General features: G+C 34.8%; 1 protein-coding gene across 7 annotated transcripts in view; it reads right to left on the bottom strand.

Annotated features, from left to right (window-relative positions):
* sv (paired box protein shaven) overlaps positions 1 to 17507 on the bottom strand; it is an 87906-nt gene that overhangs the window by 29603 nt on the left and 40796 nt on the right. Inside the window, exons 3-5 of one of the 7 annotated variants that reach the window (XM_089088761.1) lie at positions 13571 to 13651; positions 12563 to 12728; positions 4008 to 4205 (exon numbers count right to left, since the gene is read on the bottom strand). In XM_089088761.1, the coding sequence (XP_088944887.1) occupies positions 4008 to 4205; positions 12563 to 12728; positions 13571 to 13651 (445 nt within the window). Of the gene's footprint in view, positions 1 to 4007; positions 4206 to 12370; positions 12537 to 12562; positions 12741 to 13570; positions 13799 to 17507 lie in introns of those variants that run through there. The other 6 variants (XM_089088760.1, XM_089088762.1, XM_089088763.1 and 3 more) reach the window with 6 other exon arrangements.

The raw sequence follows: 17507 nt of genomic DNA, 5'->3' as shown, positions 1-17507 counted from the left end.
GCAAAAAATACAAAATTCCACATTTTTGCAAGTGGGAGCTTGAAACTTCTATTATATGGTTCTCGGATACGCTGAATCTGACGATGTGATTTTCATTAAGACCTCTTGACTTTTAGGGGGTGGTTTTTCCAACAAGATTGGTGGAAAAAACAATGTTGGTTTTTACTAAGATCAACATTGTACACGGGCATTGAAAACCCTCAATGCGCCTTTGGGTCGTAGAAGCTTCAACTTTTTGTTGAAGGCTGTGGGGGCTCACTCAACAGTAAAAAGAAAATCGATTGGAGTTTTTGGGCTTTTCTTAAGAGTCGGGAGTTACTGAAGGGCCATAAGCCCCTCTTCATAGCCCTTTTTTTCAACTCCCCCCCCCCATATTCCTCCAGACCTGTAATCAAAAAAGGGAAAAAATAAATCTGAATATCTACGTTGAAAGTGAATAAGATCTCTGTAATTTCAAACAATACACTTAAGAAACAACTGAAAGCAAGAAGGAACCAAATATACAATAGAATAAGTTAAAAAAAGAAAAGAAGATTGATGTGACTGATTGATTTTTGTTTCATGAGTGATTAATTCAATGGTGATTGATTTCCAGAATCGTTCTTTTGGATAAGTGACTCTGGACAGGGGAAGAAAAGTAGCTTTTAAGTTCCGCCTATGGAACGATTCTAAGATCGATCGCCCATCCAACATAAGCACAACCAAGCATATGAAAAGATCGAAACGGTTTGAAAGTTGATCGAAATATACATGTTTGCAGAAAGAAACATTCATATTTATAGGAATTCCTTATTTAAAGGTCCAATCATGTCAGTTTTGGTTGCAACATTTTGAAGAAAGTATATGTCATTATAGAAAATTACTGATACCTAACGTTTTGATAACCATAGCCAGGCAGGCATGAAAGCTGGAGACTCTGAGACTCGTACCTCTGTCGAAACATCAATAGTTTTTGCACAATTGATCACATGTTGTTTATAATCTGCCTATGTTTGCAGATTTCTGGTATACAATCTTTAGTTAGACAATTGGCCATATTGTCAAAATTTATGAATCTTTACTGTATCTTCCCAAAAAATTGTACCAGGACAGCAGGGACGTACCCAGGAATAGAACTCGGGCCCCTTCCTCCCGCTCAAATTTCCTAGGTTTTACTGTATTTCTGTAAAAAGTGCTTCCCACCATTACCCCCCCCCCCCCATACACAAACACAATAAAGCATGCCTGCAAGAGAGTATGAAATGAAAAAGTGATTGTTCTATAAAACTTTTGTCTTAAAATTTATAATTTTGAGGAAAAAATACTTGGCCTGAAAATTTTCTCAACCAGCTTCCAAGTTAAACACGAATTTTCATTATTTTAATTGGCATAAAACAACGCAGCTGTGATTAAAACAAACAACGCGAACATTAAACGACATTAAACAATGCGACATCCATTTTTGGAACTTTTCAGAAGAGCGAAAAAACGGGAAAAAAAAGTTTCTCGGCTGTGGTGGCTCTGAAGGATGAGCTAATAGCTGTGGTGGCTAATAGGGATATCGGCTGATAGGGATAAAGGAAATATATGCTCTTTTCAGTGGTATAAATTGAATTCAAGTACTCCGAGCCAACTCAAAATTATTCCATTCTATGGCGTATATCTCCTTTTTCCTTGACTAAATAAGGAGATAAATGGCAGGTCCCCATGTTATAGCTCCATAAGATAATCCTCTTCTGACATTCTGAATTGCAACAAGACATGATAAAAAAGAGCCATACGCCCCTTAGAGGCTTATGTCTCTATTTATATTCGTAACGATACAAGACAGGACAATTCTGACTGCAGTATTCAATTGCTCGTGCTTAGTTTACCCATGTCACATACATAACTCTTTTTCGATCAAAATGGAATATGTCTGACTGGACTGCAAAGTACAAACCATCTATATTACCCTATACAAATTTGGAGGAGCAACCTATTGAAGTAATTTCAGTGTAATTTCAGAATAGTGAAACTCAATCCGAAACTCAAATCAATAAACATAAACTTGTTCCTTTTCCATCACGTCTTATATTAGTCCCCAGGAAAAATGCTGAGCAGATTTCCTATTAATGTCCCTTGTCCGAATAGTCCCAGAGGGCGAATCGCTACACGAACAACATATGGGGACAAGACCCCAATCGGATGATTGCATTTGAGCTTGAAAATGTCAGCGAGGTGATTTAATAAATGTCTATAGATTGAACTTTCAAACTAATAATGAAACATACTAACATAGAAAATGGGGGGAAAACCAAACATTTGGCCAGCATTTTGGAATGATGGCTGTCATACTAAAAAATTGTGCGTAGCTTATCTGTAAAGCTTTCAGTAGCTCTATTTATTACTTACAAGCAATTGTAATCAATTAATATCATCAAATTTGGATTACGAATAAGATATATTTATCTATTTTTGAGTTGAATAATGGAAAATATTTTCAATTTTTTCGTTTTTTCCCATTAATCGCATGTGTAATTGAATTCATATCCTTGAAGCTTAGTGTAAACGAATAAATTCAAAGATTCTCACTAATCACAAATATAATGTAGGATTAGCTAAAGTTTAACCATTTTACTTTTTCTAGTCTCTCACTCACATCAAATTTATAGCAAAAATTCAACCCTTCTAGTTTTTCACTCACTTTTTAAATTTTTCGCTAAAATTTAACCCTTTTATTTTTTCTAGTTTATTGCTCACTTTTTAAATTTTTAGATAAAATTTAACCCTTTTAGTTTTTCTAGTTTCACACCAGGGGAGTAGCTCCAGCATTTTTATGGGGGGGGGGGGGGGAGGCAAGAGGGGTTCATATCCGGATAGTCAAGGGGCATGGACTGTATAATAATTATTTTCTCCAAATTATTGGAGGGGGGCAACTGCAAAACTGCCCTTGCCCCCCCCCCCCCCGAAACGACTTTGTCACTAAATTAAGTTTTTTTTAGCTTGACCAACGAGTCATATCACCAGCAATTTAGCTTCTTTCTAATATAAAATATTTTAAAGTTTGTATTAAAGTATAGAGCAGAAAAGTAAAATATATCTTCAAGAATAAAATGCATAAATAATGTTAAACAGGATAAGCAAATCAATTCGTTATTACCATCAAGTAAATAAATAAGTATAATAAAAAAGACAAAACCACAGAACATGCACAAAAAAGGGGCTAACAAAATTTAAGCGATAGAAATTGGAGTTTGTTTCTGCAACAGAAAGTTCGGTTGTTACCACTAAAAAAAAACAAATAAATGTTCACAAGTCTTACTGGCCTGGGTCGTAAAATGTATTGTTATGTCTGTGTTTGTTTGCATATACGATTAAGATGGGACATGGATTTACCACCTTATTCGTAATTCTTAGACTAATATAAAAGAATTTCCTTTCATTTCATCTCTTCTGTTCTACCTACCCTACTTATTCTGCTATTCTACTTATTCTATTCTACTTTTATATACTAGTAGTAAACTACTATATTAGCAAGGGTGGATACAGAATTAATGTTTGAGGGGGGGGGGGCACCGATAAGAATTTGGCTCCCTCGTCGGTATTTTTTGCCCCTCCAACTTTGTAATTAGTGCAATTTTTAACTTTCTGGGAGGCATGTGGTCCTAAACCGCCCCCTGGTTCTGCCCCTGTATACTAGAGTAGTCTACTGTTATACAGACTATCATACAACATATTGTATTCTGCATATTCTATTTATTGTTATCCGCCGTAGTCCTTGATTAGAAGCATATTATCGCAAGATTAATTTTGGTATCCTGACTGATTTTTATATTTTGATTTGTAATGAATTATTGTACCATAGGGCTAATAAACATGTCAAATTTTTGGAACAACAAAATTAGCACTTCAAAATTCTAGAATTCTAAGTTGGGACCATAAAATGGACATCGTTAGACTTTTCCTCAACTTTTAGCTATTTTCCAAGTATTATATATAACCTAAACAAAAAATTTAAGATTAAATAGTAATATTCATGTACTTACCTATTGATTGAGCTGACACTTGGGACGTTTTCTTGATTACAAATCCCCTCTGCTAGCAATCTGTCCCTGATTTCCCATGCAAACATGGTAGGATTTTCACGTTTATATGAAGCGATAGAATCAACTACAGGCTGGGTGGCAACCTTGGGTTTGCTGCCACCAATAACGCCAGCTTTGAAACTACCTGTTTCGTAATACCTGAAAATGGTCTTCTCTGTTAGTAATTTTGGCATATATTGTAAAGAAGTTTTTTTTGGCAATTATTTCCTGTTTAAAAAATGCTATGTTTTTGAGATTGGGAAATTTCAAATTTTATTTACATTAATAAATTCTCAATTGTGTAATCAATTTTTTGTATTATTAATTTGCTTAAAAGCAAAGGTTTTATTTTTTTTACATTTTGACGATGCAATAAATTTCTCTTGAAGAGTTATTGCGGAAAGAGAAGTTCCCTTCGACCTGATTTTTGAATGCCAGTAGCCAGTGTAGAAGCCACTGTTGATAGTCTAAAGGAAATTAATGTTTTTTTCGCCTATCGTAATCGAAATAAAGCAACTGCCACCTAGTCTAACCGTGTCTTGGTGAAGTTATTAGTCGAGGCTACAATGAATCCTCTTCATCAACGTTATGAACAGCGTAGGGGGGGGGCGTACTTTTAATAACAGTAGTGGACCTAGAGGGTGATTAGCCCACGAATCTGTCATGGAGAAAAAAGAAGAAAAGGAGTAAAAAGGTTTTGAAAGCTTACAAAAAAAAAATCCACCTTGATCATAGAAAAAAATGGCGGTATGTGTGAGATAATTTTGCAGTGTTTTCGCTGCTCAGTGCGAAAATTACAGAGCGTATGTTGCAAACCAACGATGAAGGAGTTCTAGCCCAGTGTTTTCTACTTTGCCTCAAAATGTCGACATCAAATCATTGCCAGTCTAGTTAAGTTTAATGCCAATATTTTGGAGAGGAAGTTTATTTTCATTTAGTTTACCGGGCAGAGTTTTATGTCAATAGATGCAACTAAGCGCAAATTGCCTTCCAATCCGGAGTAGGCAAAATGTATTTGATAGAAAGAGTGGGACTCCTGAAGGGGGTATGCTTGTCCCTTCTCTAAGGGTAGGATGAAGATTTGGACCATTTTCTCCGGGAGTGCCTGATGCTTTTGAATTTCAGGGGGAAATATTTACATGGGATTGATTTGCTGCTTCCTAACATTCTTCAAAATAGAAACCCAACAACAATAACTTGAGTTAATGTGCATTGATAAATGCTTGGAAAGAAGGACAATTTTATGCGACTAAATTATTTTGTTTCTTGATTAGGGTATTTTTCACTTTATATTTTATTTTTGTAATTTGCTTTGTATTTTTTTTTTGTATTTTGTGTTGCTAGTGATTTCCATGTTTTATGTGATTTTTTTTTGTGTATATGGTCTTTGGGCTTTTGAAACACAATGATCTATCTATCTATTGTGCCGAGACGTAAATGCATACGGGGTGAGGAGAAACTCGTAATTAGAATAAAAATAATGTTTATTTTTAGAAAACGTTTATAATAGAGAACATCTGTGCAGTGGTCCGCTTGAGGGAAGATTGGCGGCTACTCAATGACGCCTTGCGTGCCTCTGGAGGCGCTAGAGGAACTAAGGTTTAATTTGATAGAATAATTATATTACCATTTTTAGGAATTTGGGCTTTTAGAATGTACCATTAAATAAGTACTGCTATGAGAAAATATTATAAAGAAAACATATTTAATTGTTAAATTTATTCTTGTAATTATTTTGTATGCTTTTTGCCTTTCGTCCATGGCCCTGTGGGGCCTTTTTTGTCAAAAATATACTTTGGAAAAGAATATTGAAAATTATGGGTAGTTTTTATTTCAATAAACAAAAAAACCGCGAAGAAAGGAAACGAGGACAATTAACAGCCAGTGAAAAAATTGAAAAATTATGCAAATATTTCGAAATTGTTTTTATTTCAGGAAGTTAACTTCTTATTTCTTCCAGCATTGTTTAGCTAAAATATTCCCGAAGGTAGTTGGGAAAAAAAATTCCCGAGACGCACCATTAAGTCTCAATTATTCCTTTATAACAAGATATATGTATCAGGAAATGGGGAAATAACAGGCCACGTGTCGTCTTTAGTTATTTCTTTCGGAGAAATGATAGATTAACCACAAGAAGGCATAAAACTGTCATTTAGAATTTTCCCCATACTTTGACTTGCAATTTATTTTATGATCCAAACTTGGATGTGAATATTATTTTCATCTCTTCATTTTTTTTTTTGTATTTAATTCTAGCCATAGATCTACACAGCGTTAAAACTATACAGAATGATCAGGGTCCGACCTTAGACACAGAATCAGTTTTGATTTCTGCTCAAGCAAAAAGTATTGAAATCTTGCTTTCGTTTGTAAAACAGGATTATGGTGTCCAGTCCCTAGACAAGGCTGTTGACCAATTAAAAGTTTCCGCTGTTAGGGACGAGAGCTTTAAAGTAAATAAGAATAACTTTCAAATTGCCTGGAAAGCAAAGAAAAAGAAAGTTTTCAAACAGTCTATATCATTTTCAAACGACTCTTGAATTATTAAAGTCTGTACATATACTTCTAAAGATTACTGCACACACTGACCTTTAAAGTGGACACAAATATACTACTGAAAAATGTGAAAATTCTGGCCATTTTCATAATTTTTATAACCTTGTATTGTGCCAACACTTATTTATTAAGGCATTAGTTTGAGTCTAATCAGTTTCATTTAATTATTTCGTCTTCAACGAATCTCATTTATTTCAATGTATGGATTGCTAATACTTATAAGGCATACTAGTATTACTAAACACTAGATAAAGACACACACCCAGGATTTTGGTTTGGATGGGGGCGGGTATTATTTGAAAAAAAAACACCAAAAGAGGACAAATTATATAGAGATTATAAAAAAAAATGTTATAGGAAAAGTCATATAAATGACGAGATTTGAGGACGTGCACATACCCAACCCCGCAAGTACTTCACCATACCTACTAATGTATAGGCAATAATACGCAACTGTAACCCTAATTCACAATAAGGGTACAGTTCTTTGATGATTCTAAATTTTAAAAAAAGCAGAAAAGGGTTCACAATAAATTCTGGCTATGGTGTGAGGAAAATAAAATATATAATGAGCTTGAGTCCTTTTAGATATTAAGAATTATAGCAAAAGCATATTCCAAATACGACTATATCATTATATATTTTATTTAGGCGATTTGTACAGGCTAATTTTAAACTTACCTTTTAAATATTACTGTTTTGTGGATTCGAAATAACTAATTCGTCAGAAAAAAAGCTGCCAAGTTTACATCAATACATTAAAAACATGTTATTGATATTATTATCATTGGTATTTCTTTTTATTTATTTTTCTATTATTTTCATTTATTTACTCTATTTATCATTGATTATAACTTTATTTTATTTAAATATTTTCTATTATTAATTTTATTGATCTATTATATCTTATTATTGTTAACTTATTTTTTTCGTTTCTATTTTATTTTCCGTTTCATTTTCTGTTTTGTTTCTATATTTTATTTGTCTTATCCTATTTCGTTTATATTAATATTTTTATTTTAAAAAACAGAAAGGCTAAGCACAAGTATTGAAAAAGACCAAGTTTTTAACCAAAATGGATCAGTTTTGAGCCGCTGAATTTCAAACGCCCCTTTCCCAATTACTTTTTGTGAAAAAGCGATCTTGAGTGAAAGATGAAAAAAGGCATTATAGCATATGGTAATTAATAAGTTTTATCAGTAGTCTAATTATCGGAATCGATGTAAACCTTCGGTCTTTTTAGCAATGTTTCCATTTCAAGTAAATGAAAAGCACTTGTATACACTATAAAACTTTCAATCTATTTGATTATGATGGGCAGTAACTTAAGATCTAGCAAAAGTAACTTATTTTTTTTTTACTAAAAATGAATAGAGTAAAAGTTAGGCTACTGATGATCATTGATCTCAACTGGGGAGGGTAGATTTTGCAAAAGCCTTTCCTGAATGAAAACAAAACTTAATTTCACTCCCGTTAATTGTTAAAAGGCATACAATTGAACTGCAAAAACTTATTTATTTACACTTATTTATTAAGGCATTAGTTTGAGTCTAATCAGTTTCATTTAATTATTTCGTCTTCAACGAATCTCATTTATTTCAATGTATGGATTGCTAATACAATTGAACTGCAAAAACTTAAAAGTCGCTGTGGGTCAGGCAGGTTCATTGAAACTTTTAGAAGTGGGATAATAAACTGTTTCAGGGGGGGGGTCATTTTTTTATAATTTGAATAAGAAGTACCCTGAAACTTAAGAAATCTTAGGATTCGGGTGGGGGCCTCTGGAGCCCTCACCCTTGATATATCCCTACTGATGATGGTAAAGAAAAATGAAGGGGCTTATTCAAGCTAATCCCAGAGTGATACTCATCTGGTCTAGGATCAATTGTTGTTTTGGATTTATTGACGTTAAAATGTTATTTGGAAAACACACGTGAATATTGAACCAGAGATAGTACGAATACTATTCCGTTGCAATAGCTTAACTAAAAGAATGATCTATGCGAACTTCTATGAAATTCTAAAGTTACAATTGGGCTGTCAGTACATTTCCCAAAGAGTTTCCCCCATTCCTTCAAACCACACGAGAGTCATGCAAGGCTCCGGAGTCGGAGTTGGTACCCGCTTATGGCTAAAGGATTTAGAGTCGGCCAGGCTTAAGCTTTTGAGTTGGAGCTGGAGTATGAATAAAGGAGGCCCTAGACGGCCAATCATTTTGATCAAAAGTTTATGTCAATCGATTGATCTGTGCTTCAATCAACCTTCAATCGACCCTTCAACCAGCCCTTCAATCTAGATCAAAGCTAACCTAACACACTGCTTTTGGTCAAAATATGACTGAGTCATTAAAGCTTTCTATCAATCACCGTGAACGTTTGAATAAAGCGTCAAACAGGTTCCTAGACGGTCAATCATGCTTGATTCAATCGATTGACGGAAGCTTTTGATCAAAAGGATTGACCGCCTTGGGCCTCCCTAAGACGTTACACTAAGGGATCTATACGAGTTGGGAGTTAAGATTGTAACTAAGGGGTCTAAACTAAGGAGTCAGAATTGATGAAATAAAGAACAGATTGAATAACTTTTCAAACTGCATTTGGTGCTTTGGAGCTGTCATTTCAATATATTCCCTTGTCAAATTACTCTTATTTTTAGTTTAAAAGTACTAAAAAGCCTTATTAAAAAGTAAGAGTCTAAAAGCAAAAGTTTGGCATGTAAAATTGTAGGATTCAAAGTTGTACCCCCAAAAATTAGGGCATTCAGTGTCGGAGTAAGTTCTCTTAAAGTGCCAAGGATATTAAAACAAATTAAATAATTTTGCCCCCCCCCCATCTGGACCCACCTTAGGCTATTTCATACCTGAAAAATCTAAAAATATTTTTCTTTCTGTTGTTTCAAAATCAAGAACTTAGTATGAAAGTATCACATATTTACTAATGTTGCCACGTTGTATCGTGAAAATAAACAGGAAAAACTGGATTAGTCAAATTTGACAATGATTTTCGTCCGTAAAAAATTAAATATTAACAATCTATTAATTCCTAAAGACAAATATACCTTCAAACTGGAGCTACACCTTCTTATGTTGTTTAGTCCTTTTTTATCACCTGCTACTACCAAAAATTGCATAAACACCTATGGAGGTCTTTTCTATTAAAATGTTTTTTTTTCTATTTTTGCTAATTTTTTAAGATACGTTGTATGGTTGTGAAAGTTCCCATTCAATCAATTCTAACAGCCAAATTTCGTGTTCACCGTCCTTAATATTTTGAGGATTTGGGAGTAAGAGTCTGAGGCCCAAAACCCTTGGTGTTAAAATAAGATTCAGTATCTTTAATTTACCAACTCCACACTGCTGGGCTATGGCTACCCCTCAGATTGCTTCTTGACCCTTGCCTGTCTGTTACAGGTAATGAGGTTCATTTGTAAAGAATAATAGTATTTGACTCATCGTCAAAGATTTATGATATTCAAAATAAATTGAAAGAAGGAGTATTTGTGAGGATTTTTTTTAATTTATTACCTGTTACTAAAAACTGCATAACTGCATATTGAGGTCTTTTCCATTAGAAATTAGATTTCCAATTTTCCTTATTTTTTAAGATATGTGTAGTTTTGAAAGTTTCCACCTAACCAATTCTAACAACTTAATTTCGTGTTCACCGTCCTTAGTAATTTGAGGCCCAAGACCCTAGGTGTCAAATGGGATTCAGCATTTTTAGTTTACCGACTTCACAGTACTGGGCCACGGCCACCCCTCAGATTGCTTCTTGACCCTTACCTGGCTGTCATTGTTAATAAGGTTCACTAGTAATAATATTTGAATCATCGTCAAATATTGATGCAATTCAAAATAAGTGGAAAGAAGAAGCATTTGTAAAATAATCAACCAATCTTGGCTTGAAATACCATTAGGTAAGATCATAAAATACACAAAGTAGCAGCAGCCGAAACATGAATGACTCTATTTGAGACAAAAAGAATTTAGGGTTGCTGTTCTCAGTGTGTGGTCGAAAGTTTTACCATTAATGACAGACCTGAATAGTCTAAAAGTCGACATGTTTTCTAATAAGAGGTCGCAAAAGTCTGTTTAACAACTGTGGTATTAAGCGGTCTGCCTCAAGATTAAGGCTCTTTTTAAGCAAAAAACCAGTCACTTTGATTAGTGGTTCTCAGGTCTAAAGTTCATAAAAGGCTTAAGATTTATTTTGATGACTAAGCTTTATTGTTGCGATTATTTATAGACCAAAAGGACTGGACCACTAATGGATAAATCCAGTGGCGGCTCTTGTCAGGAATCTCCAGCATTTTTATTGAGGAGGGGGGGAAGAGGGGTCCATATCGGGATAGTCAAAGGGCATGGGATGTATAATATTGTTTTTTCCACATTATTGGAGGGGCAACTGCCCCCCCTTCCACCCCAAACGACGCCCCTGATTCTGGTTTCTCTTGCACCCGAGGGAAAGTCTTGATTAGCGTCTTCCCTGGTCCCCCACAAAATTTTCAGACCAAATTTAAACAAAATTGTCATTTATTAACAAATTATTTTCAATATTAATTAATCAATAGGTTATGTTTTAATTATGTCTTAGTTTATTATTTAAATTATTTAGTTATTATTAATTTAAATATTTTTTTATTATTTTTAATTGTTTTTAATTTTTTAATTTATTTTCATTTTATTATTTAATTTATAGTTTATTAATTATTTTCATTTATTAACTGCGCCCTCTACTTTATTTTAATTAGAATAAAAATTCCAAAAACTACAACATAATTATAACCATTAGATTATTTATTTGAAATTTATCGCCTTTAAAATTTTTGCACCCGGGGCCAGTGCCTCTGTCCCTCCCCTAAAACCGCCTCTGGATAAATCCTTCTATATATCTAATTTTTAGCTATCCTTAATGTTAAACAATAATACATAGTAAAAAGGACAATTTGAAAATAATATTAAAGTATATACAAGACTACAATTAATAAGGTCAGGAGAAAGGATTAAGATCCTCCAGGGCCATTGCTGACGCATAGGACGTAGAATCGAGATTTCAATCGCTGTATTTTTTATAGGGACAAGTAGTAAGCCCGTCGCCCAACCTTGCAACAGCAGGGATCGATCGCTGGACCTCGTATTGCCAAGCAGAGTATTGATCCACTGTGCTAGGACAGGGTAATTAATAAGGTTACTGGCTTTAAAATTTTTAGCTGATAGCAGATAAGAATTTGCCTTTAAAAATAGTGTAATCAATTTAATTATGATGGATAATCTACTTTACACTATATTTAAGGATGAATAATTATTCTGAAGCACTTTTCTTCTTAGTTACACAACTTTGGTATAAAAAAGGCGTTCCGGCTGTAGTAATTCAAAAGGCGTTAGGTGGCATTTTTCATTAAACACAACTGATCACGCTTAATTGATTTCGGGTTCCAAATCATAGTTGGCATTTCCGAGACGTGTTATGTCTGCATTTCTCGATTGTAAAATCAATTAGAAACTTTGTTTATTGACGCTTTGTTCCTTATTCAAACAAATGGCTATTGTTATTATACAAGATAGTAAAATAAAACTGAAAAGCCAAAAAAAGTGATTTTTCGGTTCTGTCGCTTTCGTCTAAAATTTTTTGTCCGCAACTTAGCGCCATCTTGAATTGCCGCAGCCGATTTGTGGCACATACCCATCACCAAACCAGCACAAGCGTCCGACGGCAAAAGCGATAGATTTTTATCAAAGTAGTAAAAGAGAGTAAGGGAAAAAAAAGTACCTTCCAAGGATTTTTGAAATGCATCCGTGAGAAACCCGTAGTAGCCGGGCAATATCACAAGGTCTTGTGCCTTGGCAAGCAAGCTCGACAATTTGCCGTCGGACACTGTCAGGTAACGGACGTCCGTTGACGTAGAGACCGCCATGCTGGTTGATCCCGTCACGGCCTAACAAAAGAAGAAACTTGAATTACCTTGATAAAATCTTTGAGACGCAGCCGTGTGAAACACGAAGCTGACGACTAATGTCGCAAGGACGGACTCCGTTATGGGCCAATTCAACAATGCGCTGTCGGACTAAATCTGGCAACGGTCGGCCGTTAACGAATACACCACCCAGTTGGTTCACACCACCGTGGCCTGCAAAGGAGCCTACTTATAGTTGAAATGACCCCGTCGCATATCCAATGATATATTAACAAATTTAAAAGGCTTTATTAAAATATAATAAAACAACATTTTATTAGTAGACAACGTTTTTGAACGTTTTTGTACCATCTCATAGAGTACTATTTTACTGAAAAAAAATTAAAGCACAAAAAAAATGCTCGGTTAAAACTAAAAGGATTTTGTTTTGCCTTAATTCTCATACCGATTGACAAAATGCATTTACAAATTAATGCCTATTATAAAAAATTAACTTGAATAGTTCTGTAAGAGTTTACAAATATTTAGTAATTACAATCTACCATGCAATACCGTACAGATGAACCACAAACTGCCAAATGGAATTCGCCCTGGAATTCAAATTATATAGGAGGAATAATAACAGTACTTTGCGGATAACTCAAATTAATATATATATATATATATATATATATATATATATATATATATATATATATATATATATATATATATATATATATATATATATATATATATATATATATATATATATATATATATATATATATATATATATATATATATATATATATATATATATATATATATATATATATATATATATATATATATATATATATATATATAACCTAATAAATGGTGAGATTAGACGCTAAGTACTTGTGATATTATTTCTTTATTTTTGAACTATCCATTGAATACCGATATTTTGCTTCTCCTGTATATCATGACTTCCTCTTCAAACACTCTTTATGGAGTAAGTAGTTCCAATATCAAAACTATTTTAATGTATAACTTAGAACTTTAACACTTAATTAGTTGTAGAAACTCACTTTTGCAAGTATAATATTCCATCATATTTTGATTATATCTATAGGCCGCGGCGGTCAAGTCCATTCCAGGGTGACGTAAGGCTGTAAAGATCCCAAAATTAGTAGGATCCATGTTAGGTATCAGAATATAAAACACAACACTGTTTGCTGTTCACTGTTCCAAAGCCTAATTACGGAGATTTCACGGAAGTATTCACACCACTGGAGCAAGACCTAGATTGAGACCCAGACCTTATTAGCAAGACACAGATTAGCTTCGCTTCGACGGCCGGAAAAGCGCACATTTAATTCTTGGGACTCCATTCTCCAGCAAGAAGATAGGGAGATGAACAGCCTATCACAGAAGAGCTACTTCGCTGTGATTGGTTATTTGCAAAGTTCAAGCCGGAGGGTGGACTGTCTTACTTTGGAGAGATTGAGATGCATAGCACGCGCAAGGAAACAGAAAAATTAAAACATCAAAAATTGGAGAGATAATTGATTATTAAAAATGTACGCAGTAAGACAAAGTAATTACAGAGGTCTTTTATTAACTTGCAACATTTCAGGTTGATTTTTGAAAGAAACTAACAATTCAGTTTCTTTGAAGTAGTGTTTCAGACAGAGAAGAAAATACTTCACCTTCATGACTGTTGGAGGGGGGGGGGTATTGAGCACAATTGAAGCTTCAAAACCAGATAAAGCAAAGTATACCATTTAGTTCCAGGAATGCCATGTCTATAATAGTGAATAACGCAGTGTTGCTATCAAATGCCACTTTGAACAAAATAGCTAAATATTACTTATCAAACAAAATCCAAAGCTGCTGCTTTTAGGTCCTAGGCAGAGCCGTATCCAGGATTTTTTTCAGGGGGGGGGGTTACAAAAGGATTTTTTCGGGAGGGGGGTTAAAAAAAATCAAAACGCATAACAAAGTTTGTTTATATTCATTTTTGTTATTCTTTACGAGTCGAACAAAAGTTTCGGGGGGCGGGGGTTTGATCCCCCTCGATACAGCCTTGGTCATAGTGCCGGCTTATAAAAGAACTACACTCCGGGTTATTCACATTGAGCTAAAAACAGGCTATATATATCATCGCCATATCTTATGATAAGACAAATGAAACCAAAGGTAAAAGAAACAGCAGACGATCAAGCACGTAAGGAAGGAGGGCTTCAGGCCCGTACCTCCCCCATCAAAACCTCATTGGTTCCGCCCTGCTTTTAGGTCCTAGGCAGAGCCGTATCCAGGATTTTTTTCAGGGGGGGGGGGGTTACAAAAGGATTTTTTCGGGAGGGGGGTTAAAAAAAATCAAAACGCAAAACAAAATTTGTTTATATTCATTTTTGTTACATTTTTACAAGTCAAACAAAAGTTTCGGGGGGCGGGGGTTTGAGCCCCCTCGATACAGCCTTGGTCATAGTGCCGGCTTATAAAAGAACTACACTCCGGGTTATTCACATTGAACTAAAAACAGGCTATATATATCATCGCCATATCTTATGATAAGACAAATGAAACCAAGGTAAAAGAAACAGCAGACGATCAAGCACGTAAGGAAGGAGGGCTTCAGGCCCGTACCTCCCCCATCAAAACCTCATTGGTTCCCAATAACTTCTATTCAATTGGCCCCATTTCAGTACTTCTTTAGTTGTGCCCCTTCGAAAAAATCGCTTGTACGTGCCTGTAGATACTGCTTGTCTGATTACTTGAATATGGTATTTATAGTCCATGCGAAGCCGGAAAAAAAATGTTAAAACAAACATGAGCAAGAAAGTGCAACTGAAAAAGCAACTGCAACTGAACTGCAAGAAAAAGCAAGAAAGGCAATTTATTGTTTTTCTCTGAAGAGGAAAGTTTTCAAAAGTCTTCGGGTTTCTTCTTAATTCGTTAAATTACAGGGCGATGGTGGAGTACAGGATTCTATAAGAGGTTCTTTTGGTCCGTGTTAACTCCCCCCCCCCAGCCCCCACCTAAACATGACGATTATTCTGATTTTGTGATTTCTTTTAGTTTTTTTTTTGTAAGGTTTTGAGCCCTCCATGGGGGTCCTCTGCATTGGGGATCAGCACAAATACAGAATTCTGTATTTTTTCCGAGTAAAAAGGCTATGGATGAAGGTGGTATTTGCTTCTTTTCTACAAGAGGCTATGATACCGCACCAGCGGTCGTACAATATCGGAATGAAATTAGAAAAGAAAATTTAAAATCCCAGAAGGCATTTACGCAAAGAGTAGAGATCCGGTCTCAGAAGATTGTCAATTCCTGCCATTCTTTGCCACAAAACTGGAATAGGGCCATGTTACAATTAGACAAAAGCTCTGAGATGACCAATCGGTTTAGAACTAATTGGAAAGAAGTTTATAGAAGCTTCAAAGGTCTTTCGGCGGTGTGGCTCCATTTGTCCCAAAACATTTGTGTAGTCCACAAAATTAACGGCTATTATAGACTGTTTGCATATGGAATGGCATAGTTACGCACCGACTATTAGCAGGAAGGTAACTGGATCTTTTTGCGTCTGTGTATGGGGAGGGGATGTTTTATGGGGATGGGAGATGGTGGTGGAGTTGTAATTTTGCTTTTTCTCATTGATTTTTCTGTATTGCTTTGAAACTGTGGTTCAGGAACTCAAAGCCAGTAACCAGGAAGAACCAGTAGGCGAGTTCCATCTCCTAATAAATGATATTATGTTCTTAGCATCAAGAATATAGAATGTGATCTTGACTATAGCAAGAGTATAGTCAAGAACATCAAATGGGTTCCCGCTTGAATCATCGACAAATTTCATACCTTGACTGGGTTTACCTGGACTGTTCCTTTTTTCTGGAAAAAAAATGACAAAAAATATGGTTAGTCAGTCGTACTTATCGGATAATCCCGTTGCATATGAAACTTTGACATTTAATGTATGTCTTCTTAAACTTGTAAGTAAATTTAAAGGGGGTGCCAAAACGTGATTGGCGTCACCCATCTAGCAAATAAGTATGCCAGATAAAAAGCTTAAAGTCATTTCTATTTTATTGGTATATCAAAATGTCTGTGTTTCCTTAAAAAAAATTTGGTTTTCTTCTCTGATGGAAAAATTCCATTTTTATAACTTTAGTACAACACAAAGAAGCTTGCAGAATTTGTCTATCTCGTTTACGGCCCATTCACTACGAGATTTCACTAATACCGAGATTTAGCTAGCGCTATTTCGTGGGAATCGATTGAAACAAACCCGTTAACAATAGAGATTTATATAGCGTCCAGAACTGGATGGATCAAAAACTCAAGCTCTAACCGGACAAATCAGAATTTTTCATAGAATATTTTGACTGGCATTTACCCGAGTCTTATCTAGACAAAAAATGCAAACAAAAAATAAATAAATAAATGGAAAAATAGAACAAAAAAAGGAGTGAAATATTAGGAGGAGCTACTGGAGCTCGTCATAGCTCAAGAACATCTCTATGAGAAGAGAAACATGGACAATTAATGAGATCTTAAATGAAAACAAATACACATAATTAATACGGCACTAGCTGATTTCAGTGATAAAATTATCCATTACGATTGTTAAAATTGGATCTCTAGCATCCCTTGATATAGAATTTAGGAACGGATTGAATTTCGGTATTAGCAAAATCTCATTTTGAATAGGCCGCTAGCATTTCATATGCAGAATTAGTCTATACAAAATTAGTTTTACGCGTTCACGTTTTCGTTAACCAGTGCTAAAAAGCTTCCCTTGGCATTTTTGACTCGTATCTGTCGTTTGTCTAGAGCAGTGGTTCTCAAACTGTGGGACGCGTACCCCTTGGGGGTAAAAAAAAATTAGGGGGTACGCGACCGGCAGACAAGAAAAAAACAACCCTTTAAATCTAAGACTGGCAATTTTATTTATATTTTTGGCTATAGTTTACTTAGTACCGGTAACTGAGAAGGGGTACCTAAAATGTTTTGTGGGTAAAAAGA

Source organism: Artemia sp. Qi Xiang Cuo, chromosome 5 (assembly GCF_049724085.1).
Source record: "Artemia sp. Qi Xiang Cuo chromosome 5, ASM4972408v1, whole genome shotgun sequence".
NCBI lineage: Eukaryota > Metazoa > Arthropoda > Branchiopoda > Anostraca > Artemiidae > Artemia > Artemia sp. Qi Xiang Cuo.
Note: the sequence above shows the minus strand (reverse complement) of the source record. Positions and strands in the feature narration are given on the sequence as shown.